The sequence below is a fragment of the Alosa sapidissima genome, chromosome 7 (assembly GCF_018492685.1).
Source record: "Alosa sapidissima isolate fAloSap1 chromosome 7, fAloSap1.pri, whole genome shotgun sequence".
In the NCBI taxonomy this organism is placed as follows: Eukaryota; Metazoa; Chordata; class Actinopteri; order Clupeiformes; family Clupeidae; genus Alosa; species Alosa sapidissima.
In genome coordinates, this window is record NC_055963.1 from 2318916 (window position 1) to 2345940 (window position 27025).

The window sequence follows — 27025 nt, forward strand, 5'->3', positions numbered from 1 at the left end:
CCTAGCAACAACTTAGCAACCACCACTATGTCAACTCAGCAACCACAATAGCAACCAGCATGATTACCCTAGCAACCATCATAGCAACCACTTTATTTTGCATAGCAACCATCATATGTTCCCTAGCAACAATCTAGCAAACATCTGAATTATCCTAGCAACACCTAGCAACCACCACTACAATGTCAGCCTAGCAACCGCCATAGCAACCAACATGATTACCCTAGCAACCAGCATAGCAACCATTTTATTTGACATAGCAACACTATTGTAACTATCGCTGCATTATCTGTTTTTTCTCTGTATGATATTTTACATCATATTTTTGCATTTCCATGCACTGGTAATTCCTTGGGAATTGCATTTCTAGTTCACATTGATGTTTGCATATTGCAACTTGATAATAACATTTTCTCATTTCTTGTAGGAAAATAGCTTGTTTCCATCAAAACCCATTGATTGCTGCTGTTCCACAGGATGTTACCTGCAGCATATTATTCATCCTTATCAGTCAGACTGAGTTGCACAACAGTAGGCTACTCACCATCACTTTAACTAGCATGGCCACTTGGACCATTCAGATCATTCTGATCACGTAACTGCTGCCATCACACTACAGCTTTCACCTTGCTCCTAGTAAGAAACAAACATTATTATGAGAAAAGCAATACAAATATGGGTAGAAATGGGAATAAGCTTTAATGAATAAATTACCTCTGTTGTTACAATGTGATCTGGCACTGGACCAATAAGGTCTTTCTCCAAAAATATGTCTGCAAAATAAATAAATGCAAACAAAATTGAAGAATTAAAATAGACTACTGAAAATATATGTGTGTGTAAAAAAAAATAAGAAAGAGAAATATCTGAGCAATTGTCGTTATCAGTATTCTTGAAAATGGCAACTATGATAACAGTAGGCCTAAATGATTAACAAAAAAACATTCTTACCTGGTGGGGTTGTTGGTTTGGGTTTTTTCTTCTTCCATAATATAAAGAGGCCAACCAGAACCCCACATATAAGGACTATAACAGCAACTACACTGACTACGATGGAAACAGTGTTTTTTCTTTCAGCACATTCAGTGTCATAAGATGTTGATCCTTTTCTTGTGACATAAAGTCCCAGCAACTCACACCTACAGGTCACATAAATAATTACAGTTTAGATACATGACTAACAGTTTAGTGTTTAATCTAGACCTGGAAACATGTAGAGTGTATGAACTCACTGTGTGTGTGGTCTGCAGGATGTGAATGTTCCATTTGAGTATGTGTCACCTACACAGTCACCACACACAGTATCTGAAGACGATGTGCCTGCATGAAAAGACAGCAATAATATTGATATTTAATATGCCTTTAGTTGAATTTCCCTTTGGGGATCAATAAAGTATCTAGTTACTTTCTAGTGTAACTAACAACTGTGTGTGTTTTCACCTCTTCAATTAACAATGTCATCCTGTCTCTAGGATAGTTATAGAGGATTTCCTAACCTGGCTGTTTGATGTACTGTCCTGGTGAGCACTTTAGGTGTTCCACAGCTCCTCTGCAGCCATCTTTGATTGGGTCAGTGCAGTATTGACCTTCCAGAGGCTCACAGAGTGTGTCTGAGGTGGAGCTGCAGGCCCTCTTCACTCTTAGACCGGCACCTATATTAGAACATATATTAGAACACTGAATATGCAGTCATAAAAGAATCATATAAATTGCAGCCAACAATTCAAACACCCGTATGTGGCATGACAGTAGGGCTGCACAATTAATCGAATTTTAATCACGATCACGATTTTGGCTTCCCACGATCAAATTTGCGTGATCGAGCAATATTAAAAATGCATGCTCTACCCATTGAACCAACCTGGCAACCCATAGAACACTCCGCTACAAAATAATGTGCCTGCATGCAGCCTACCAATGACAACTGTTCCCTGCACTGCAGCCTGATGCAATGCTCAGTTTGGATGCACTGTGGACTAGTAGCATTATGTTAACTATTAGTAGGCTAGTTAGACTATACAAAAAAACGACGATCAGAAATCAAATGTGTGGCACAGCAGGCCAAGAGCTTGTCCCTCTAAACGGATCATCCGTTGTTCGAAAATATTTCGGATTTCAGGCAAGTGGAATTAACCAAAAACTTAAGCAAAGCAGGGCTCTCAACTCATACCGTGAAACACATCACATGAAACCACACATGCCTTTTTATCACGTTAACTTTTAGTCCTTGTTTGCTTCCTCTGATATAGCCTATAATAAGAGTTGAGTTGAGCAAGAGTTGAACGACGGGGTCCGTGAATTATATTCATGTATTTTATAAGCTACATGTGCAACCTACAATGCATATGCGTTTCAAGACACCCTACTCAAAACGAGTGAACAATAATGAAATTGTAGCCTACACGTCAGTGTTTTAGCAGGGGTGTCCAAACTGCGGCCCGCCACGCACTTTAATCCGACCCGCCGAGCATTTATTAGTTTATCATAGATCCGGCCCGCCACACTTTAATCCGGCCTGCCAAGCATATAATTAGGTTATCATAGCTAGCTATTTTTTCCCAGCGATAGACGACGTTGTGATTAACTTCAGGCTACTGCAAACTGCTTTACACTCTTCCTAAAGAACGTTTACAATGTCAATGTCAAAACAGCTTGTTACATCGAGATACATAGTATCTCCATTGCAGCAGATCTAACTACGTTATGCTACTCCATTTAATTGGGAACGCATTTGAGCGTGCAAGAGAGAGAGCGCAATGGCAACAGTTCCCATTACTGACCATTTACAAACTGAGTGGGCACAGCACTAGCCATGGGCTATTTGAGTGGATCTGGCAAAGGGTCTTAAATTGACAGTGCACCATTTATAAATGAATTAAAAAGCATCAAATTAACAGTATTTCTTAATACTTTGTAATTACTGTGTTGCCATTAACGTTTCCCCAAATATTAACAAAGTAGCAAGCTGGAAGTTTGGAAGTAGCAGTCAATCTATATTTGCAGTAATTTTGGGGAGTAAATGTGAGGGGAAGAATTTGGGTGAGCCAGATAGCAAGTCCAATATGTTTAAATGTGTCTTGAATTTCCCCTGGGGATCAATAAAGTATCTATCTATCTATCTATCTATCTAAGGGAAAAAATATTTTTGTCACTAAAATTAATTAATAATCGTGATAAATAATCGTGATCTCAATATTGATGAAAATAATCGTGATTATCATTTTGGCCATAATCGTGCAGCCCTACATGACAGGTACGTGGTGAAACAGTAGTGATGTCACCAACTGACAAACTTCAAAACATGAACATTAGTTTTGTTTACAATGTGCACAAAATTCAACAAATAAGCAAAACAAAACTGCTGATGTATTTGCCTTACTGGAGTCACAAACTGTGCAGGATCTGCACGACACAAGTCCATTGGGTGCATCAGTGTAAGACGATGACAGACATGGAACACATGTTGTGCTGGTGAACTCTGTGCAATGTTTCCGCACATAATAACCTTTAAACAGTACATAAGTAATTATAACATACATACATCAAACATGGGTTGTGTCATATGTTTTAAGTATAAGTATATATATACTCTTTTGATCATGTGAGGGAAATTTGGTCTCTGCATTTATCCCAATCCGTGAATTAGTGAAACAGACACAGCACACAGTGTACACACAGTGAGGTGAAGCACACACTAATCCCGGCGCAGTGAGCTGCCTGCATCAACTGCAGCGCTTGGGGAGCAGTGAGGGGTTAGGTGCCTTGCTCAAGGGCACTTCAGCCGTGCCTACTGGTCGGGGTTCGAACCGGCAACCCTCCGGTTACAGGTCCGAAGTGCTAACCCAGTAGGCCACGGCTGACCCCGTGTTGTGTAGTATGACAGAGTGCTTCTTACCAGGGCCACACATGGGACAGCACTCCTGTCCTATAAGGTACTCAGCTCTACCACAGCCAGTAGAGACCCCAGACACAGTCAGGAGGAGGATCACAGCAGTAATCACCAGCTTCATCATGGTCTCCTCTGATTGGGGTGCAGTCATCTTCAACATGGTAATGTTCACACAGCTAAGCCACACACTCATATCCTGCAGATTCACAGATGCATCTGTCAAAACATGAATAATACTAATACTACTAATAATAATTAAAAAAAAAAATCTTTTAAACAAAGAGTTATTGTACTCTTTTCCAGTTTTTGTTTTTATTTCATTTGCTTTTTTTCAGGGTCCTTTACATAATGGTAGTATTCACTCTTAAAATCCATATATGTCGGATTGTTAGGTTTCAAGTTAGTCACGTAATGGTTTATTACAGTGCATGAAAATGTTATCCGAAGTCTTCTTTTTATTATTCTTCTAACCAAAATTTCTGCGTCTAATTTAGCTTCAACCGTTTTACGTAGAAACTTTGTTCAAACTATGTAACGTTTTGAAAAGGACACCTGAGCAATGTGTTTTTCGTTTTTGTAAATTTAATACTTTTTGAGATATTAACAAAAAACAAGCTTATTTTTCTCCATAGACTTTGCATTAGCATTATGACATCATAAAGGGCTATTCTTCATCCATTTAACTATCTGTCTATCAACATCCATTAATCTATCTACCTACAGTGTTTCCCATACATTGACTAATCTGTGGCGGGGCGCCACGAAATAAAAATCGGCCGCCACAGATTAATATTCTATGTTTAATTTAATTTAATTTAATTTAAATTAAATATAAGATCAAATCCTTGCATTGCCATTGAGCTGCACTTTTTACGAACGCAGCCTTTACTTACCCCGCCCCACTCTCTCTCGTAGCCTGCTGCCCCTCCTCTGCATGTGCATTTAACAAAATATTCACGATTGTTGAAGTATTGTTGTTGCCACATAGAAGCATTGCATAGAAGACGTTTGGCTAAATTGCTATTAAATCCGCTTAGCATTGTGACCATGCTGCGCAAATTTGTTCAAAACTGCTGCATTGAAGTTAACTCTGCTAAGGTCTTATCACAACATAGTAGGCTACATTGAAGAGACTAAACTAAGTTAAGTTATGCAATCAAGCAGTATCTCAAAGCTAATGTTAGAATACTGTTTGGATGTCGAATTTAGCATGCTTATCTACACATCTATTAATTCACTATTTAACTATTTAAACTAGGGCTGTCAATCGATTAAAAAAATGAATCGAATTAATTACATACTCTGTGATTAATTAATCTAAATGAATCACATATATATTTTTTGCTGTGAAAGTATTTTAAATATTTAAATTCAAATGAATCATTGAATAATCAGCATTAGTGACATTAAAGTTCAAAAACCCTTTTATTATTATTTTCACTGTTCAAATAATGGCCATAATAATCTATGATATTACCTAATATGCTGAGGAAATCAATTCAAAAGTGCTTCGGGAAGAAGTTTTTTTTTTCACATACAAGGCATTTCAGGCCACAGATATAACCTAGGGGACACAATGAAAATAAATTAACACTCCCCTGAATATCAACACTATTTCTTTGCATTGATGTGCGACTTTAGAGTTGATAAACTCCGGTGATATGCAAATTCCTTGCTGCAGACATTGCAGAGCGCTTTATTTTAATCAACACTTTATTTTTATCAACATCAGGCCATTTTTTTTTAAAGTAAATGTTCCAATCAATGATCTAGGCAGCACATTTTCTTTTCTCCTCTTTCATTTTACAGTCTAATGGTTACTGACTAGAATGGCTCGGGGTCATACAGAATCGATTAATCTGTGTTATTTTTTTTAATCAGTTATTTTTTCTCAAAATATTAGTTTAGTTAGTTATTTTGACAGCCCTAATTTAAACTACTCAACTATTGAACAGTTCAGCCATTCCAACTGTCAGTTGAAATCAACTGTGACTTCTGCCAACTGTTTCCTCTTCCCACAACTTTTTCAAAATAAAAGTCCTCACTACAATAATTCCCTATTAAATAATTGAACCATTTAAACTACTCAACTATTTAACTATTCAGCCATTCCAACTGTCAGTTGTCATCAACTATGACTCCCGCCAAATGTTTCCTCTGCCCACAACTGTTTCAAAATAAAGTCCTCACTACAATAATTATGACCGCAGCGCAGTGAAGCGGCGGTCATATAGGTTTAGTCAAAAAAAAATTTCTTCTTTTTTTTTTTCTTTTTCGCATGCCCAAATTTCCGTCAATGATTCCCGGGACACTGAAAGACCGGGGTACACGAAACTTGGTGGGCATGTAACCCCACATGGATAGCATGGAACCATCGTTTTTCGTTTTGATCTGTAGCCCCCCCGCTGGACTGGACCCCCGAAAGGAGGGTAGGGCAGACACAGTTTTCTGTGAATATCTCGAAAACCGTAGGGTTTAGGAGGACCATTTTTTTTTTGTATGTTGATCTCAAGGGGCCATGTCAACCCATTCCATAACCACTCATTTCATGTGTAGTGCCACCTAGTTAAACACAAAAAAGTAAAAATGAGGTGTTGTAATTGAAGGTATCTGTGACCTAACATAGTCAAAACTGCACGAAATTGGAAGTGTAGGATCATTATGACACCCTCTGTATGCACGCCAAGTTTTGTGGAATTCCGTTCATGGGGGGCCACACAATAAATTAATTTATGTTACTATACACCAACTGGCCTGTAGGTGGCCGGAGACAGTTTTCTGTGAATATCTCGAGAACCGTAGGGCCTAGGAGGTCCACCTTTTTTATTTATGTTGGTCTTAAGGGGGCATGTCAACCCATCCCATTACCACTTATTTCATGTATAGCGCCACCTAGTTAAAAATTAAAAAGCAAAAAATTAGATGTTTTCATCATAATATCTCTGGGTGACAAGGTCAAAACTGCATGAAATTAAAAGTGTAGGATCATTATGACACCCTCCGAATGCATGCCAAGTTTTGTGTACTTTCGTTCATGGGGGGCCTTACAATAAAATAATTTATGTGTACATTTAGTGATGTACACCAACAAGGATTCCCGGGACACTGAAAGACCGGGGTACACAAAACTTGGTGGGCATGTACCCCCACATGGATAGCATGGAACCGTCATTTTGTAGCCCCCCCGCTGGACTGGACCCCCCGAAAGGAGGGTAGGACAGACACAGTTCTCTGTGAATATCTTGAGAACTGTAGGGCCTAGGATGACCATTTTTTTTCCGTACGTTTGCCTCCAGGGGTCATGTTAACCCATTTCATGTGCACACATGTGCACAAACAGATACACACACACACACACACACACATACATTCACAGTAATCATACGTATGACACATACTCACACAGTAGACATATGTACGCTTGCATGCACAGGCACACACACACAAGCACGCACACACACACACACACACCCACACACATAACATAAACATAACACAAACAATCAAGAATTTCTCAGAATTATGAACAGGCAAGATGGAGGTGGGGTTGTATAAAATGAATTTTACATGTGAAATCTATGAACTAATCATGTTTTGGTACTTGTTGTCTAGCAGATACCAGTGAGAATTGAGTGTGGATAATGCAATTTAGTGAGACAGTTAGAATCATATAGGCCTTTCAGCGTGATTTCTTTTTGTGGAAAAAATGTGCTGGACTGGGCGGCGGTCATATTTTGTACCGCTCTGCGGTACATCTAGTTAACTATTAAGTAATTTAACTATTTAAACTACTCAATCATTTGACTGTTTAGCCATCCAAACTGTCAGTTGACATCAACTATGACTCCCGCCAACTGTATTCTAGAGGGTATATGCTTTTAGAAAGTATATAGTTTAGGGTGTTTAATCTTTTTTCCCTGGACATTATAGGCCAAAATGTATCCATTTTACACTAGATTTGCCCTTACAGAATAGAGGGCAATGTATTGTGCATGGCATGGAGGAAGATGGGAAATGTCTTAAATGGTGTTATATCTCCTCTAGTGGGTATATGCTTATAGAAAATATATAGTTTATGGTGTTTAATTTGTTTCCCTTAATAGTGCAGGCCAAAATGTATCAGCTGTTCACTTGATTTGCCTATACAGAATAGATATAGACTGTAATAGACTGAATATGTTTCAGTGACCTCTAAATCAGATTAAACACCAAAACCACTTTCCTAGGCTGAATAATGCTTAACTATGTGTTTGTACAGCGTTACACATTGTGGAACACTTACATGCAAAAACACACTGGTTCTATTTAAAGAGTCAACAACCATTTCCATTGATTCAAAGGGCCAAAATGTAAAAATAGACACCAATTTTGCGCAATTTTGTCAGTATTTGCTGAAGAATAATGCATAAAACAACCTTCATTTTAACATATTACCACCAACTGGATTTTCATGGTATTTTACTATGGTGTTTAGATCACCAATTGAAATATAAAAATGTGAAAATACTGTAAATTCTGTTGCAATTAGTTTTGGGTCAGACCTTACTTTGCCTGGACTATTAGATCCGTTGTGGTATTTAAACAAATTAGTTATACGTAATTACATTATGCCCTGTTTGCCCATGTTAACAAACAATTTCAAAAAACTTGTAATACATTGTTTGTTTGTCTTGATGTAAGTAATCAACTCAGTAATTTTCATGGTGATATGTGAAGGTAATTTTTTTCCCCTATTTGCGTGACAAAAATACTCAATAGGCACAAGAATAGGGTATATTTACAAGGATCACATTCAATCCAACTTTCTATCCATTCATCCTCTTCAAACCATTCACTCATCCACCCATTAAACTATCTATCAACATCCATTAAACAATCTGCCTATCAACATCAATTCAACTTTCTGTCTATCAACATACATTACACTATCTACATTCAACTTTTAAACCATATACTCTGTCTCAGGCTTGAAGCATAATCTGGCCAAAGATAATTAATGTGTAGCAAGATGGGTCGCCCTAGTTCATGTTTATGAGGGCAAAGTGGAGTCAGAGACGGGCTCTGGTTCAGTCCCCGCCTGCACAGGGGCGTGTCACTTACGTATGACTAACGTTTGAACGTCTCGGTTCCACGCCAGACAGAAGCCGAAGTACAAAACAAACTTGGTGTACACCTTCATTAATGTTGATTTTCTCCCGACTGGAGGGTCATACTGTCACAACATTCTCCTGAAATGGGGAGGAGGGTTTGGAGATCATGATACCGTGTCCGAAATGTGCATCCATTTCTCAGAAGAATAAGGCTTTGACAAATTCTGGGAAATTCTTGGATTCTGCCATAGACCTCAATGTTAAAAAGGGAGCCCGATCACTGCATAAATGGGGGATAGTGAACTCCCCTCGTGCGTGGCGTGTACTACTGCTACCCTATTTGCACACATTCCCGGGGACAGAAAATGGTCTCTCAGGAAGTCTTCGTAATCAACCATCTTTGATCTGGCTCTCTTAAGACTACACATCCTGTTCAACTATTTCCTCTGCCCACAACTGTTTCAAAATGAATGTTCTCACTACAATAATTCATTATTAAATAATGTAACCATTTAAACTACTCAACTATTTAATTGTTCAGCTATTCCAACAGCTATTCCAACTCCAACTTATCAACTATGACTCCTATGACTCCCACCAACTGTTTTCTCTGCCCACAACTGTTTCCAAATAAAAGGATTGCATTTTATGTTAATATATTTTTTGCATTTTCATGCACTGGTAATTCCTCGGAATAACATTTTCTAGTTTTTATTTATAATTTAATTGGTTTGGTGTAAACACAAGCTGGGGTCTATTTATATATGATAATGAATTCAAACTTTCATTTGGGAGCAAAATTTAAATGAATTTGATGCATGTTTACATTACAAACATGCATCACGTCCTGCCAGATTTGCGCAGTGTTGCAAGAAGTCGAACGCACCCACTGATTCAAAGCTAACAGAATATGAAGGAAGATAATATACTGACTTCATAAACCGTTATTATTATAACCACTCTGTACACTTTCAAAGTTTACATTACTTCTATTTGTCTGTAGGGACCCTCTCTACATTACCACCGTAGTGTATGGCTATTTTGAGCATTGCCAGTGTTTTGAAAATAGCGATTTATTTTGACTTGGCTCCATCCATGCCTGCTGCCGTAAGCTATAAGCCATTGTGTTTGCTAATGCATACAACGGTCTATCTCAAAACTCCTCTGATTAACAATTTTGCTCCCAAACTAAACGGAAGTTTGACCTGTTATCATCCATAAATAGGCCCTAGGTTGTGTTTACACCAACTCATTCATTTAATCACATATCTGTCATCAGAATAAGGTTCATTGGCCACAAAATTGGCACATTCAAGGAATTGGGTTTCAGTCCTTTAGGTGTCACAGTCTGGCTCATAAACTGGACAAAGACGGGAGGACACACGAGAGGTTTGCGGTACAACAATGAATAATTTATTTACAATAATAGAATATATGTACAAAACGTTGCAGATCTACAAACTAAGGAAAATAAAGAAAAACGCAAGCACAATCAAAAAGCCCCAGCCAGCATCTGGCCTGCGATGAGGCAGGCACCAAACGGAGGGCCAGCATCAGGGTCGAGAGAGAGAGAGAACACTGGCATAGATTTAAAAGGTTGACCTACACCGGGCCCTTGGTGTAAGCCAATCAGCAGCTAGCTCTGCTTCCTCTCCAAACTCGGCCTGAAACTGGGATAGACATACAGATCATGTACACTATCATACTGTATAAATAAAGAGTGCAAATCAGTGCAAATGAACATTATTAGGTATTTAATATAATATTGAAGCAAGGGAATACAGTTTGAATGGCCTAAGGTGTGTGATAAAGAATAGGGAGGATAGCATAGTGTGACTATGGGTGGGAAGAAACTGTTCTCATGTCTGATGACTCTGGCATATAGAGCTCTGCTAAGGGGAGGGATTTGGACGATGTTGTGTCCAGGGGTCAGTGCCGGCTCAGACTGTGCTGGAGCCCTAGAGGAGATTTCACTGGGGTGAGTTTTTTGCCTCTTCCTGGTTTCTGAGGTTTACAGAGCCTGGAGGGTGGGCAGGGCAGCACTAAACTAGACATTTTATTAAATAACATTTCACTAATTTGGTAGAGAATTACAATATTTGAAAACCTGTATAAACTGGACTGATTTGAACACTGAATATGCATACACAAATAAATTGCATGTAATATTATAAGATATTAATATATTATATTAATATGATATTGACTGCATTGGTGACGTTTCATGAGTGATGACGTTTCTTTGACAGATGTGGCCGCTTGCAGATTTGTCACTTTCTGATGGAAACTGGAGACGAACAAATACAAATGTGCATGACATATTTAAATGTCAAAATTGTCTGTAGTACGCTACATGCACTGGACCATGAATATGCCACCAAAAAAATAAATACCTAAATAGCCTAATAATAACTCCACATGGGTATCGAACCTGCCTCCTAAATGAAACTGCCTTCATGAAAACCATTCATCGACCTAATTGCGCTACGAACCAGCTGACAGATCATAGTGAAATTTACTTGACTTATACCATTTATCAGCTGATATATGTTATTATGATTGTAGCAAGTTAACACGGCTGATCCTGGTATATGGCTCCCTACCGTGTTATCTTGCTACAGTTGCCAAGCCAGTAGATCTTTAAAGTATCATGGTTAAGTTTTCAAACGTTTCACTGACTGCTGGTCAGGCTCTCTGTGGCCAACTAGTCTATCTGTAGCCTAAAATGAGAAAGCATTGCTGGTCTAAAAATAAATATATAATGATTACAAAAAAACTGCGATGGGCGAGAATTGAACCCCATGTCGACTAGTGTGATATGAAAATGTGTAGGCATTAACCCGTTGCACCACAGGAGAAGCACCAATTGACGAATTTAGAAATAAAGAATCAAAAAACATAAAACCCATTTAAGCAACATTAATGTTAATAGCTTATAAGCCTAAGAGTTTGGACTCTCCCTGTGCACAAATTTTGTGTAAAATATGGACACGTTATAGACTCCTGCCCATTGCATTGCGTTAATGCCTGTGTTTCATGAACAGACACTTAGGGGCGCCACAGCCTAACCTCAGTGAAAACTTAACCATGATATTTTGAAGGCCTAGGCTAATAAATGGCTTGGGCAACTGTAGCAAGATAACACGGTAGCCAGATACCATGATTAGCTTTGTTAACTTGTTACAATGATAATAACAGTAGCTGACTTCTTTTAATCGTAAGTAAATTTCTAACCTGGCGCAAGCAGGTAGACATCTGATTATCAAGCAAGCAGTTCAACTTATTAGTGGTCGATGCCCACGTGGAGTTAATTTATGCTATTAAGGTGTTTGCTTTTTGGGTGGCATATTCTTGGTCCAGTGCATGTAGTACTGCAGACAATTTTGACCTTTAAACGTGTCATGCATATTTGTGTTCGTCTCTAGTTTATATCAGAAAGTGACAAATCTGCAAGCAGCCGCATCTGTCAAAGACACGTCATCAATCGTGAAACGTCATCAACGCAGCCAGTTAACATGGGTGCCAGTTGCTATGAAACACAGCTGAAGACGCACTGTCACGAGATGTAAGCAACTCCTCTGCAGGATAAACATTTTTTATTCAGTCATTCAAACAATACTGGGCTAACTGTTGCTATGTTTTCGATGGTAACCCATTGTCAGTCAATAGTGACAGTAATTAACTGTGTGTAACTGTTTTGTCGTTGACTGACACCATGGTGAAGTTAGTTTCACTTTGCCAATAAGTTCAAAAATAGATGAGTGCAAATGTGTGTAGGCTATACTCTGCTAGGTTTTAGTAAAGCATGGTTTAGTGGAATAACTGTTCCCTACGGTCTCACGTGCAAGCAGATTTCTTCAAATGCGCCTATCAAAATACAGATGCTCTGTTTAAAGTTGCGTTGCTCGCTGTTAAAGGGAATGACAGATGTCATTCTCATTGGTTTAAATGATGTTACTCCCAAAACACACCCATGACTGATTAAGAAACATAAGGTCCACCTTCTTGTGTTAAGCGCCGGACATTTGATAACGTTTCATAACTACACCACACCCAATGTGGGCTGGACAACCCATGAAATGTCTTTAAACTTTTCACCAGTAGCCATGTGTTTTAGATGTCATGTTAGGGCTCCAAGAGTTTTAAACAAATTTGTGCAGCGTGCTAATGATGCAAACCGGATTTAATAACAATTTAGCTAGTCGTCTTTTATGCATCCTTGCTTTCACGATTGTGAATGTTTTATTTGGATTAAATGTGTATTGCTGAGGGACATGTCCATTGAGCAAGACAGAGAGAGAGAGAGGCAAGGAGAGGGGGTTTAAGGTAGCCTAATTCTATATTGTTTGGTAAAGTTGCAATGCAAGCATATCTCTACAATAAAAACTACAAGAGCTATGAAATTATGATTTATTTATCTATTTTTGGATAGGAACGGATATGAGTGTTGCGATTTCGGTTCCAATATGCATATCATTACAGCCCTATTTACACAATATTTAACCTGTTTGGGGTCATATTAGTTGGAAAAGCAAGACAGACACAAGACTGCTTTTGGTTTTGACATGACTAGAGAGAACACTTATTTTCACTTCTTTATCTAGTTCATAGGCCGTCCTTGTGCTTGCAAAAGCCAAACTTGGTGAAAAGCAAAGTAGAAGTATCAGGCTCAGATTCCTTTTGGTTTTTAAATCATACGAGAAGAGAAAGATATTTGAAAAAAAAATCTTCTTTGACCTGTCTACGTCTGCTGGCAAGAGTTGTGAAGAAAGATCAAGTTTATAGCAATTTCTTGTGTCGGCAAAACTTAGAGAGGACTGTATGTAGGGCATGCTGTGATTTCAAACTGGTGCCCAACAGGAACAGCTAGTCTAGTGGTAGGGTATAAAGTGAAAGTGTGGAGATCCTAGATCTCTGGAGAATTCAAAATAAACGTTATTTTAAGAACTATTTCACTTCACAAAGAGTCACAATGGTACCCACACTTAGTGAAGATGAAGATACTCATATTTGCTGTTTATACAAACAACATTATTCTTGGAACTTACTGTTCCAGGACAGGACAACACACAAGGGCTAAAGTAAAGTGACAAATAACATGGAGTAAGCAAGCAATATTTGGGTGACTAATTTGCCTGAAAGTGATGGCACATTTAAAATAACCCTGTCACTGCTCTGGCAGATCACAGTAGATATCCAAGAAGTGACAGACAGACTGTAAAAAATCACAGTCACCATTGACGTTTTCTCCCAGAAGCCAAGGGAAGCCAGACGACAAATCACTGTTATTGTGAATAAAACATTTTATTTAATCGGTTTACAGTTTTGTTCATTCTTGCTGCGCTGTCGAACTTCGCCCTAGGGAGGCAGCCGGGCCTGACAGACTGTGTCCAAGGCTGCTCAAGGTCTGTGCTGCTGAACTGGGGAGCCACTGAAGCACATTTTCAACCTGAGCTTCCGTCTCGGACGAGTTTCAACACTGTGGAAGACATCATGTCTCACCCCCGTCCCGAAGAAGCCACCCAAGTGAGCTTAAAGGAGAAGTTCGGTGGGATATTGACCTAAACTGTGTTGAAACATGATACCAAGTGTGAACGTATGTCTCATAGCTCATCTCGGCTTGTCCCCTGCACTCCGAAATCTGGTGCTAGTTAGCCGATGCTATCAACAGGTTTTCAATGCATGGGGTTGCCTCGGGCATCGGTTTAGCCATGAAAATAAATCACTGTTTTACACCATTTATGAAGCTCAAAGTAGCTCCACACTTCATTGGTACACTTCCGAGGGCCCTGGCATTTAAAACAAGACATTGAGAACTTTGAAAAAGCACTGGTAGTTTATTTAAAAGACGATTTATGCAGAGAGTACCTTCAGGAAATGTACTGTTCACCGCCATCTTGAATTTAGTCACGATAAGTCGAGCGACGAGTACGAATGAACAGGTAAGCAACTGGAATCCATGCATTTCCACTGCATTATTTTTGGATTCTGATCGGAAAAGCTCAATCCCACGTTAGCCAATCAGAATCCCGAAAATACCAACAACAGCAACGAATCACTTCCTCTTTCTCTTCTGAACTGACTAAAAATCTCTGCCTCGTCACATAAATCTCTGTTTGTACCTCTTTAGACGCAAACGAACAAATGGAGTTTTCCCAAAAAAACGATCAGCCCGGAGTTTTTAAAAACTCTGTTTGCAACTTAAACCCGTTTAGAAATCATTTGGATGGTTAAACGACCTGTTCTATGGAGCTAAATTTGTCTCAATAATATTTGTATATGCGCAGAGGGGGATCCACAAATATTTCTTGATTTGCATGTGTGTTTTGATATCTACAAATAAAAAAATCAATTTTGTAACTCGTATATTGATTTTTACAAATATAGATGTGCATTTGTAAATAAAATGCCATTTGTAAAACCGAAAATTTCATTTGTGAAATGTGAGTCTGCATTTGTGGATCACCAGCACACGCATTCTTCGCTTTCCAAAGTTACGTATTTTTGAGACGTTCTTCACATGAAAGTCACACAAACCCACACGTAAATAGGCCTACTTTATTTCACCGGCACACAGAAATCGCAATCCAGTAGATGGCGACATCCACAAATATTTCTTGACTTGCATTCGTGTTTTGACATCCACAAATAAAAAAAATAATATTTGTAACTTGTAAATTGGTTTTCACAATTGTAGATGTGTATTTGTAAATGAAATGGCATTTGTAAAACTGAAAATTGCCTTTGTGAAATCTAATTTTGCATTTGTGGATCACCAGCACACACAGTTTTCGTTTTCGCATTTGTGGATCAGCATTTGTGGATCACGTATTTTTGAGACAAAATTTGCGCAGAGAAGCCACCCAGATCCACAAGTAGCCTGCTGACACTTTCTAATCCAGTAGATTAGACACTTTCTAATCCAGTCCACAAATGAAATTTTCAGTTTTACAAATGGCATTTTATTTACAAATGCACATCTATATTTGTAAAAAAAAAAATATTTGTAGATATCAAAACACACATGCAAATCAAGAAATATTTGTGGATCCCCTCTGCGCATATTCAAATATTATTGAGACAAATTTAGCTCCATACTGTTCCCGTGAAAATGGTGACTTTCCCCACTACCCCTAGTGTCCCCAGGCGGAAAACCAACCTTGCAACTCTGGCAACCTGAATGGATCAATGATTCTAAAATGAAGTTTGATGGCCATGCAAATTACGGGAGTTTTCCGGGAGAAATAACAAAACGTGAGGGTGCTGGGAGATGACCTTGAAATACGGGAGAAACCCGGGGAAAACGGGAGTGTTGACAGGTTGGCTATGTGTAACATCCACATTGTTCTGCCGAACTTATGCTAACCGTTTTGCTAGCTTGTAAACAAATTCTTGTGCTTTATCATTACCTTTTTCCACAGTTTGAAATAGCATAGGGCACAACTTCTCCAGCAGAGGGGGAAATATAGCTAATCCTGCCAAGTTTCCCTTTAATGCAGAAAAACACCCTTGGGTCAAAGTGACAAATAGTGTAATCCGGCAGTAGATCTCCCTTGAACAGCCTTGAACAGCCTTTGCCACTGTGTCATGGTTGTGTAAGTGCACCAGGAAGGCTTACTCAGCGGCTGCTGTACGGTGTTCATTTTAGGACATCCTCAGACTCAGGTGTCAGACTCAGAAAAACATCGGTCATCTTCAGACAAAACTGCCTCAGCGTCAGAAAAACCTCTGTCATCTTCAGACAAAACTGCATCAGCGTCAGAAAAACCTCTGTCATCTTCAGACAAAACTGCCTCAGCGTCAGAAAAACCAGACTCAGGTGTCAGACTCAGAAAAACATCGGTCATCTTCAGACAAAACTGCCTCAGCGTCAGAAAAACCTCTGTCATCTTCAGACAAAACTGCATCAGCGTCAGAAAAACCTCTGTCATCTTCAGACAAAACTGCCTCAGCGTAAGAAAAACCTCTGTCATCCTCAGATAAAACTGCTTCAAACCAAACTGCCTCAGAAAAACATCTCTAAGGAGTCAGGTCTCAGAAAAAACGCTGTCAGAAAAAGTGGAGTCAGGTCTCAGAAAAAACGCTGTCAGAAAAAGTGGAGTCAGGTCTCAGAAAATCAGGTCTCAGAAAAGTATTAAGTATTAAATAAAGACAAATGTGCTATGCCATGATGTAATACCATATAATACCATTATAAAACGTTAGCAGTTGTCATTGTCATTGCACAACAATAATAGACAGACATAAAGATAGACAGGTACTTGAAATGTAATCCCCAGGGGACAATAACTGCAGCGTTGTTGAATTCATTTGATATGAGATGTTATCTTAACTTATTTAGAGAAATGTGCCTTGTTGTTGGTACCTGCTATTTCATGTATTATCATAATGGTATTATATGGTATTACATCATGACATAGCACATTTGTCTTTATGGGGGTTTGGGAATAATGATGTGATGATAATGATGCAGGTTTCTTACTGGTAGGTAGTGTACAACTGGGAAACGGTTAGCAAAAGTAAGAAATAATGGTCCAGGTGTCGTTCTGGACTTTCGTGGTGGAAAAATGTTTAACCCACTTTTCCCTAGCTCATTGAATGTACCGTAATCCTACGAAAAACAAATTATTTTGCTGTATGTAGTATGTAGCTTACTCCGGAATGTGCCTTACAGCAGCTGCTAATGTTACTAGCGAAGTGAGGTTAGCTAAGTTACATCCATGGATTTCCTACAATGTGTATACCATTGGATCACTTTCTACCTTTACTTATAATTTCTACATCTAACCAAGCACCAAATATAACATGCCAGTGACCAGGCTTGGAATTTCACCATTCTGGGGGCAAGGCCACTTGGCCTTCAGTTGGGCATATTTGGTGGGGGGCACAAAGGCCACATGGGCACCAAGGCCAAAGTTAACTATACAGTAGTAGGCTATAAAAATGATCAAAGTTGTATTTAGCCTATTCACTGCAGTAGACCTGCATCATTGTATGAAACATAACAAAAACATGAAACATGACATATTACATATAAGTGTGAATCATCTGATCATCTAATAAAAACAGATATCTAGGCTATATATAACATTTATTTTATATTTGGCCTGCTATGAAATCATGTATTGAACAATTTAAATTTAAGCACAGCTCATCTTTAAGAAACTCATAGCCTAGATGCATGCTTAGCATTTTGTGATCAGGCTACTTTCATAAACTCTTAGTCAGCTGTCCTCTGATTTACCAATATTTAGGCGATATTTGTAACATTTATTTTGTATTTGGCCCGTTATGAAATCGTGTGGAACAATTTAAACACATTGTAAAACTTAAAGCCCAAATTTGGAGACATCAATGCATGTCGAAATTTACTGCAAATTCAAAACTGGATTACTCTGGAACGGCTAACTGTACAGGGGACTGCTTTACACCTTTATGTTCGGTAAGGTCTGCTGTTTATTCTGATATGTGGTTTGTCATGTGTTAAAAGAAGGGTTCGTAAAGTATTCCACCGAGATGAATGGGTAGGGAGATCATGGACGCAAAACCTTCAGTAGAATGTATGATTAAATTGAATTATATTATTTACTTTTCTCGCGAACCGTTCAACACAGCAATTATCGGCTAACATCGTTTAAAAGCTGAGAAAAAGCGCTTTCATGTGACATCACTTGTGATGTCTGTGTGATGAATAGGCTACTTCGCGAGTAGTTCAACTGAGAAGAATGGGTGAATTTGGACGCACTTTCTTGCGATGTCACTTTCTCCACTGCGTAAAAGACTAAATTAATTTGCGCTGTGAATGCTAAGATTATTTTGACAGGCCGCAGGCTAAATAAAAATCGCTATTAGTAGGACACAAAGCAGAATATTGAAAGAAGGGGGCACCAAGGCCACCGTGGCCTGTAAACCTATGATTTTCAAAGGGGCTTCACGGCCAACGCAAGGGGCTACCACGGCCGTCGTGGCCGCCGTGAAATTCCTACCCTGCCAGTGACAGAATAACGTATTAAGCATAATATTAAACTCACCGTTCTGTATCCGTCGTCTTCTTCTGTCCCCACAATAACTTTTCATTTGAGACTTTTTCGTCTGACTCGTTTTTCTGACAGCGTTTTTTCTGAGACCTGATTTTCTGAGACCTGACTCCACTTTTTCTGACAGCGTTTTTTCTGAGACCTGACTCCACTTTTTCTGACAGCGTTTTTTCTGAGACCTGACTCCACTTTTTCTGAGGCAGTTTGGTTTGAAGCAGTTTTATCTAAGGATGACAGAGGTTTTTCTTACGCTGAGGCAGTTTTGTCTGAAGATGACAGAAGTTTTTCTGAAGCTGAGGGAGTTTTGTCTGAAAATGACAGATGTTTTTCTGAGTCTGACACCTGAGTCTGGTTTTTCTGACGCTGAGGCAGTTTTGTCTGAAGATGACAGAAGTTTTTCTGACGCTGATGCAGTTTTGTTTTAAGATGACAGAGGTTTTTCTGACGCTCAGGCTGTTTTGTCTGAAGATGACCGATGTTTTTCTGAGTCTGACACCTGAGTCTGAGGATGTCCTAAAATGAACACCGTACTGCTGAGTAAGCCTATCTTTTCACGGGATCGCGGAAATTTTCCCTACGCCTCGCTACTGAGAGTCACACAGTAATGTATTACACATCCAGTTCTGTCATGTCTCATGTGATAAGGGCTGGTTGGTTTGGGTATGGACAATTGCATGTGACTTAGCCTACATGGAATCCCCCAACTAACACCACAAGGAATAGCCTAAACGTTTCTCTCCCAGTTTTGAATTTAAACTTGCTGTGAAACTTACCATTCACCAAACTGGAATGTGAAAAGCAGGTGAAATTATTTCTAAGATGTTATCAGTAGTGAGGAAACATTTGCAAAAGCCACAAGCGACATTACAACATTGTAATATGGCGCAAGAATGTTGTTTGTGAGCGAGAACGATGCAGGCAGAGGACATGATTCTTGATCGTTTGCTCAGTGTAAATAATAAAACACCGTCGTCCACTGACAATGACAGCAACGAGGTAAGAAAGTAAGGTCTTACTTACCTCGTAGCCTACGCTTCGTTAAATTGAGTTTGTTGGTTGGCGACAATAGCGTCAGAGATTTAATCCAGATAAAGAAACGACATGAAGATACGACATTCCAGTCGTCCTGTCTATAATAGCACTGCTATGTGTATTAAATATATAAATAATATAAGTATAATAAAACAATACAGAGACACACTCCAATGTCACCTCCAATGTCAGAGCGCACTGAAAGTGAAATTGTTAGTATTAGTTAGTCCCTCCTCCTTAAGCGTTTGTAGCGGTCGGTTGTAAGAGGTCGGTATTTCAATTCAATTTGAGAAATTACATTATTTACAGGAAATAGAAAATGAACCCAGGTTATTAAAACATATGTGTCTTATGACTTCTCAGAATTGAAATTCTCAAAACTGTTTGTTCAAACTCTCCCCATCTTAAAATACAGTAGCAATTCTTTTGTACAAATGTCTGCTGTTTTTCCCAATTTCAATTGCTAATGTCATCCCAGCAAACACGCGACATCCGGGGAATGTTCCCTTAAAATAAACCTGGTCTTAATGAGGTCTTAATAGGGCTTATCCACAAACACCACCACGGCCATGTTGACATGACATCCGCCTACAGGTGCATAGATTTGAGTTGAGCTGAGCAGAGCACAGTAGCCTAATGGCTTCATCGCGTCAATATCAAGAGAAGATAAGCTTGATCATTGTGGACCCATATCTAATAGATCCAATTATTGTCAGCTGTAACTTACCCCGATATTTATAGCCTAACTGTCTTGTTCATACAGCTGCATACACGTTGCAGGAGCTGAAGGCGTTCAAGTCGCTTGGGTCAATGGGGCACATTTGTTCCACCAACGACAATGTCTAACATTGCCATGATTGCAGAGGTATTAAAGGAAAAATCCGGTATTTAGCACTTTGAGTCCCTTGTCTGGTTTGTTTTGGATGAACTAGAGTGGTGGACACCGAAATTTTGAAGATTGGTCCTGTCTCGACTTTTGTGACTCGTTTTGAATCGCCTTTGACTACTCAGAGTGGCTGCCAACAGGCATGCTCAAACATGTCCTAAAACAACCCTTAATGTTCGTTTTCAAAACTGTGCAACAGTCTTACAGCCACCAAATACTTTTTCTGTTTTTCTGGAAGGAGCAGATCAGTTAAGCTAATATCTAGCGGACATTTTGATGTTATCTCATCTGCACCGTCCATATTTTAATTTTCAATGGACACTTTAGGCCAGGGCATTCAGCATTATAATAATAATACGAGCAGCCATGTCACTGCAGACCCTAACCCCTCACAACGGAAGAGAAAGTGACCAAATTCCCAACTCTGGATCCTGATCTGTCTCAATAATCATGTAGGAGGACTGATATACGGGGTCTCTCACACGGGTTATGTGATATGTCTTAATTGGGCCCCTCAATCATATACTATGGGCTATGTTATTCACCCCTGATATCTGAATGAGGCCCCTCAGTCAAATCACACAGTTCATGCTGTGATGTGATAATCATGCTTTATAATTGCCATCTTTTTTCGATATGTCGATGGTTATGTCATATTTGTAAATCTCAATCTGTCCTTTCTTTCCACAAAATCCACCAAAAGTCATCATTTAAGTGGTCATTTTGCAAATTGTTGGCTTTATTTGCTTCCCAGCATGCATTGCAAGAGTTAGTCAGTTGCCTTGTTTATAGACTATTAGCCAATTGTTAATTTTGAAACAATATGGTTAAACAGTTTACTCTTTGCTGACGATTTGAACAATAAAATAGTGGGATATGCCCATTAAAACGGTTTGATTAGGTCAGTGGTTCCCAACCTGGAACCCACTAGGGGTCACCAGAGATTACAGGGGGTCCGCACAATGTTGCCTGGTCTGAGGTTGTAAGGTAGGGCTGTTGGAACGAATTTCTGAAGTCGGATATAAATCGAATATTTAAAAAATCAATACTATTCGAATTTGGAAATTACTACTCGAATGTGGTGTTTTGGGTGAAAACAAAATGCTTTTGTCACGTCTAATGCACAATCTAAATATGGCAGAAGCGATGCACCCACGGAGATCACCACTCCTGACCATATCAGCGATGTGTGGAATGTTTTTGGATTTCTATCAGAAAACGGAAAAATAACAGTTAGCCTAACAATGCCGTAATCTGCAGAATAGGTAGCAGCGAGCAGCCTGAGTGCTGATCTGATAACGCTACACCCTAACAAGCTAGGTAGGTAAACAGTCCAAGGACGAGGAATAAAGCAGGCAACAATTAGGATTTTGCCTCCCTCCTCTTGGCTATGTCCGGTGCATTTCCCAATCAGGAAATACTTGCTAATTTGGCGTCATCAAACATAGAAGCATTCAATAAAGTGGTAGTGGTATGGGCGTTCATTCAGTGTGTGTGCGCACGTCTGCGCAAAAGAAATTGAAACCACTCAAGTTGCACAGATATCGTTGGTAGACTGAGCTTTTGTTCAACATAACAAGTCAACCACGCGTTTATAGTGGCATTGGCAATGCATAAGCCAGTTTATACAGTGTATAGAGATGCATCGTAAATATTAATAATAGCCAACATTTGAGCATTAAATATTCAAATATAATTTGATTCTTAAACATAATAATGAATGAAATTCGAATTGGGTTATGGAAAAAGATTGACAGCCCTATTGTAAGGTTACCAAAATTATATTTGCACACATTAAATGTATAAAATCCTAATAACACACCCAATTGGATAATCAAAATTCGGTATAATCCAAATATCCAATATCCATAAAAAACATATTTTTGTTTCACATTTAAATTCATGTACGTAGCTATGTATTTCCTCTGAGCTCTGAACTTATAAGTTTGTAATTAATCACTTTATTCTTTTTGTGTGTTTATGCAGATAGGAGTTTAGGTAGGGGGCCCTGGCTTGTCTTAGACACAGGCAAGGAAAAAAGGTTGGGAAACACTGGATTAGGTTATTGTGAAACAGAAACACCGTAAACGTGAAAATCCAGCCCGGTATAAATATCAAGCTGATTCTGTCATTATTAATGGAAGCTGTCATCATTGAATGTGGGCAGATCCAGCTGATGCATGTGTGCAGATTTCTGAAGATGTAAGAATACATTTATAATTAAATAATGTTTGTGTAACTGAATAATACTCAAAGAAATACAGGTCAGATGATGGTACTCTATCCCACAGTAAACGGTAGCTTAGCCTAATCTCTCCCAATTCCAGTGTTTCCCATACATTGACTAATCTGTGGCGGGGCGCCACGAAATAAAAATCGGCCACCACAGATGAATATTCTATGTTTAATTTAATTGAATTTAAATTAAATATAAGGTCAAATCCTTGCATTGTCATTGACCTGCGCTTTTTACGCACGCAGCCTTTCCTTGCCCCGCCCCGCTCTCTCTCGTAGCCCGCTGCCACTCCTCTGCATGTGCATTTAACAAAACATTCACGATTGTTGAAGCATTGCATAGAAGACGTCTGGCTAAATTGCTATTAAATCCGCTTAGCATCGTGACCATGCTGCGCAAATTTGCTCAAAACTGCTGCATTGAAGTGAACTCTGCTAAGGTCTTATCACAACATAGTAGGCTGCATTGAAGAGACTAAACTAAGCTAAGTTATGAAATCATACAGTATCTTAAAGCTAACGTTAGATTTGGATGTCGAATTTAGCATGCTTAGTCACTGAATTCAGTAGGCTACATGCTTTATGGCCAACTGGCATAGGCTAGAAGATTTTTTACCCATACAAAACCTTTTCCATATTGTAGGCTAGGCTATGCAGAGGATATAACACGTTGACTGAAATGATCTATCAAAGATGTTTAAAAACTGTTTCTATGTTTGAGAACGTTCCGCGGAGGTTCCTGGAACCAATTATTTGACCACAAAAGAACATCTTGGCGTCATCAAGAAAACTTTCCTGAATGACCGTGAGGGAACATTCCGTAAGAAACGTTCTCGCACCCTTCAGCGGACATCCGCGGAACATTCCCTGAACCGAAAATTGTTTGCTGGGACGTTGGTCAAAATGCACTATACTGGTTCCCTCAGGCGCGCTGGAAGCTGTTTCATGCGAGGGGGGCTAAGGGCTGGGTTGGAAAATATCTGATGACATTATGTTATGGCTGATGTTTTCAACATCATATTGTAGGCCTACATAGTCGCCACCAACTGTCATTTAAAATGCATAGGAACGAAGCATGAGAAATTCAAACTTTATTTCATTTTCTCTGTACCTTGAACACTCACTACATAAGAGCGTTAGCGAACATCGTCCATTGATGCCCACTTCATCAATCATCAATCACGTGATCAAATGAGAGGCCAAGTCAAACTCAACATCAACATGAACAAAGGCAGGCTTAAAACAGCGACCATTGAATGATGACTATTAGATAGATAGATAGATAGATAGATAAATTATTGATCCCCAAGGGGAAATTCAAGGTTCCAGTAGCTTAACCACACACACAACATACACTACAACATAAACAGGATGATAAAATCCACATGACTAAAAAAAACAGTAAAAGATACTAAAGATATTAAAACAAGGATCCACATGAATGTACTAAGGATGTATAAGCATCATGCGCTTGTAGTGACAGGGCAGGGACTGACCCTGTGATTCAGTATATAGGGTGTGTGTCATGGTGGTGGTGCAAATAAGTCCAACAGTGCAACAGTGCAGGGTTAAAGTTTAGCCACCAGCAATAAATATGGACAATATAAGAGAAAAATGTAAACATAGTAATAGAAGATTTATAGCAGCAATGCAAGGATAGCTTTGAAGTAATAGGGCATCAGCCATTGGATGTAGGGAGGGCTTGTGTATGTGGGCTAATATAGCCAGTAAACAGTGTAAACAGTGTAAGCAGTAACACAGTGGACAGTCCGTACACAACATTATTATAGGAGGTCATGGAAGTGTAGAAGAGGGTGGAGAGGCAGATAGACTAAGCAGAGAAGTAGATCTCTACTCTTCCCTTTAGAAGAGTTGTATGGCCCTGAGGACAAATGACTTCCTCAGTCTGTCAGTTGTGCATGGCAGTGAGCATAGTCTCCAACTGGTCAAGCTCTTCTGCTTTATGATAGTGGGGTGGAGTGTGGATGACAGTCATTGTCCAAGATGTTGATTAGTTTGTTCAGGGTCCTTTTGTCTGATATTGAATTGATGCACTCCAGTTCAGCTCCCACAACAGAGCCAGCTTCCCTTACCAGCCTACTGTATCTAGTCGCCCAGCATCCCGCTTCTTAGGGGTTCCTCCCCAGCATACCACAGCATTATGGTTGGGTATCGTTTGGGTTTTATCCGATACTGGTGCTAAATCGATACTTTTAAAACGGTGCCGGTGCCAAAACGGTGCCTAAACCGGTACTTTGTTTTTAAAATAAAATGTTCTAAAGCATGAATTGCTTTTTTATTGATAAGGCAAATTGGAACATGGAATTGAACTGTTATATTTAATTCACTATCAATATCTCATTGCTTCTACACATAATACATTTATATGTTAAAGCAGCTTGCCATGGATGCACACACAATGGTAAGCTCTGCGTTCAAGTTTACCCAGTGTAGGCGACTTGCCATAAGGTACTGTATGTTAAAACCACTTGCCATGGAACTGCCAGGTCATGGACAACGGCATTTGCAAGCAACCTAATCTAACGTTAAGGGACTCTGCTTTCAAGTTCATTCAGTGTGTTCCCAAATGCTTCAAGACATTTAATGATGATTTCCCCCATAACATGCAATAATTTTAAACATGTTACATATTCCGGTGTTGAAGTGTTTAGATTCCCAGCGCTAGTAGGAAAAAAGAATGAGACAATTTGGAACAACGTAGGCCAAGTTATGGACAGGCAGCTTAAAGCAGACCCATGGGCCAAGTTATGGACATGCAGCTTAAAGCAGACCCATGGGCCAAGTTATGGACAGGCAGCTTAAAGCAGACCCATGGGCCAAGTTATGGACGTGCAGCTTAAAGCAGACCCATGGGGCAGTGGGGAGTTACTTTCAGTTTCCGTTTTGATGCCCCTGTGGGTCTGCTTTAAGCTGCCTGTCCATAACTTGGCCCATGGGTCTGCTTTAAGCTGCCTGTCCATAACTTGGCCCATGGGTCTGCTTTAAGCTGCCTGTCCATAACTTGGCCCATGGGTCTGCTTTAAGCTGCCTGTCCATAACCCATGGGTCTGCTTTAAGCTGCCTGTCCATAACTTGGCCCATGGGTCTGCTTTAAGCTGCCTGTCCATAACTTGGCCCATGAGTCTGCTTTAAGCTGCCTGTCCATAACTTGGCCCATGGGTCTGCTTTCAGCTGCCTGTTCATAACTTGGCCCATGGGTCTGCTTTAAGCTGCCTGTCCATAACTTGGCCCATGGGTCTGCTTTAAGCTGCCTGTCCATAACTTGGCCCATGGGTCTGCTTTAAGCTGCCTGTCCATAACTTGCCCCATGGGTCTGCTTTAAGCTGCCTGTCCATAACTTGGCCCATGGGTCTGCTTTAAGCTGCCTGTCCATAACTTGGCCCATGGGTCTGCTTTAAGCTGCCTGTCCATAACTTGCCCCATGGGTCTGCTTTAAGCTGCCTGTCCATAACTTGGCCCATGTTGTCCCACATTGTCACATTCTTTTTCCTATGTGCTGCATGTAATGAGCTTGAACAACAGGACTATGGGTCAATTTACACTGAACTTGCACTTTAACACCATTGTCCCCAGTAGAGTTGACAGCAAGCTCAGGAGTCTTGGTATACACACCAGTCTATGCAGCTGGATTCTGGACTTTCTGTCAGGGTGATGCCAGGTGGTGAGAATGGGCTCCATCATTTCATCCTCCTTGACCATCAACACAGGTGCCCCCCAGGGTTGTGTCCTGTGTCCACTCCTTTACTCCCTGTATACTCATGACTGTGTGGCAATGCGAATACCATGAGGCATTACCCCACAAACAGGTTGATAGTGTCAATTGCCTCAAAATAAG

The 27025-nt window shown here is 39.6% G+C and overlaps 1 protein-coding gene and 2 long non-coding RNA genes across 3 annotated transcripts in view; 1 reads left to right on the top strand and 2 right to left on the bottom strand.

Moving 5' to 3' along the window:
- Positions 1-26904, bottom strand: part of LOC121713297 (tumor necrosis factor receptor superfamily member 14-like) — a 29760-nt gene extending 2856 nt beyond the window's left edge. The window contains exons 1-8 of the mRNA XM_042097823.1: positions 26803-26904; positions 3896-4085; positions 3380-3505; positions 1497-1652; positions 1233-1320; positions 952-1139; positions 715-773; positions 545-633 (exon numbers count right to left, since the gene is read on the bottom strand). Of these exons, the coding sequence (XP_041953757.1) occupies positions 592-633; positions 715-773; positions 952-1139; positions 1233-1320; positions 1497-1652; positions 3380-3505; positions 3896-4085; positions 26803-26889 (936 nt within the window). The 5' untranslated portion in view covers positions 26890-26904 and the 3' untranslated portion in view covers positions 545-591. The remainder of the gene's footprint in view (positions 1-544; positions 634-714; positions 774-951; positions 1140-1232; positions 1321-1496; positions 1653-3379; positions 3506-3895; positions 4086-26802) is intronic.
- The window catches only part of LOC121713306, a 70960-nt gene that overhangs the window by 1124 nt on the left and 42811 nt on the right, over positions 1-27025 (top strand). The gene's annotated exons all lie outside the window — the stretch shown is intronic.
- On the bottom strand, positions 10370-20288 carry LOC121713311. The gene is made up of 2 exons (XR_006032789.1): positions 20037-20288; positions 10370-10649 (listed from the first exon to the last, which is right to left on the bottom strand). It is a non-coding gene; the product is annotated as an uncharacterized LOC121713311 (long non-coding RNA).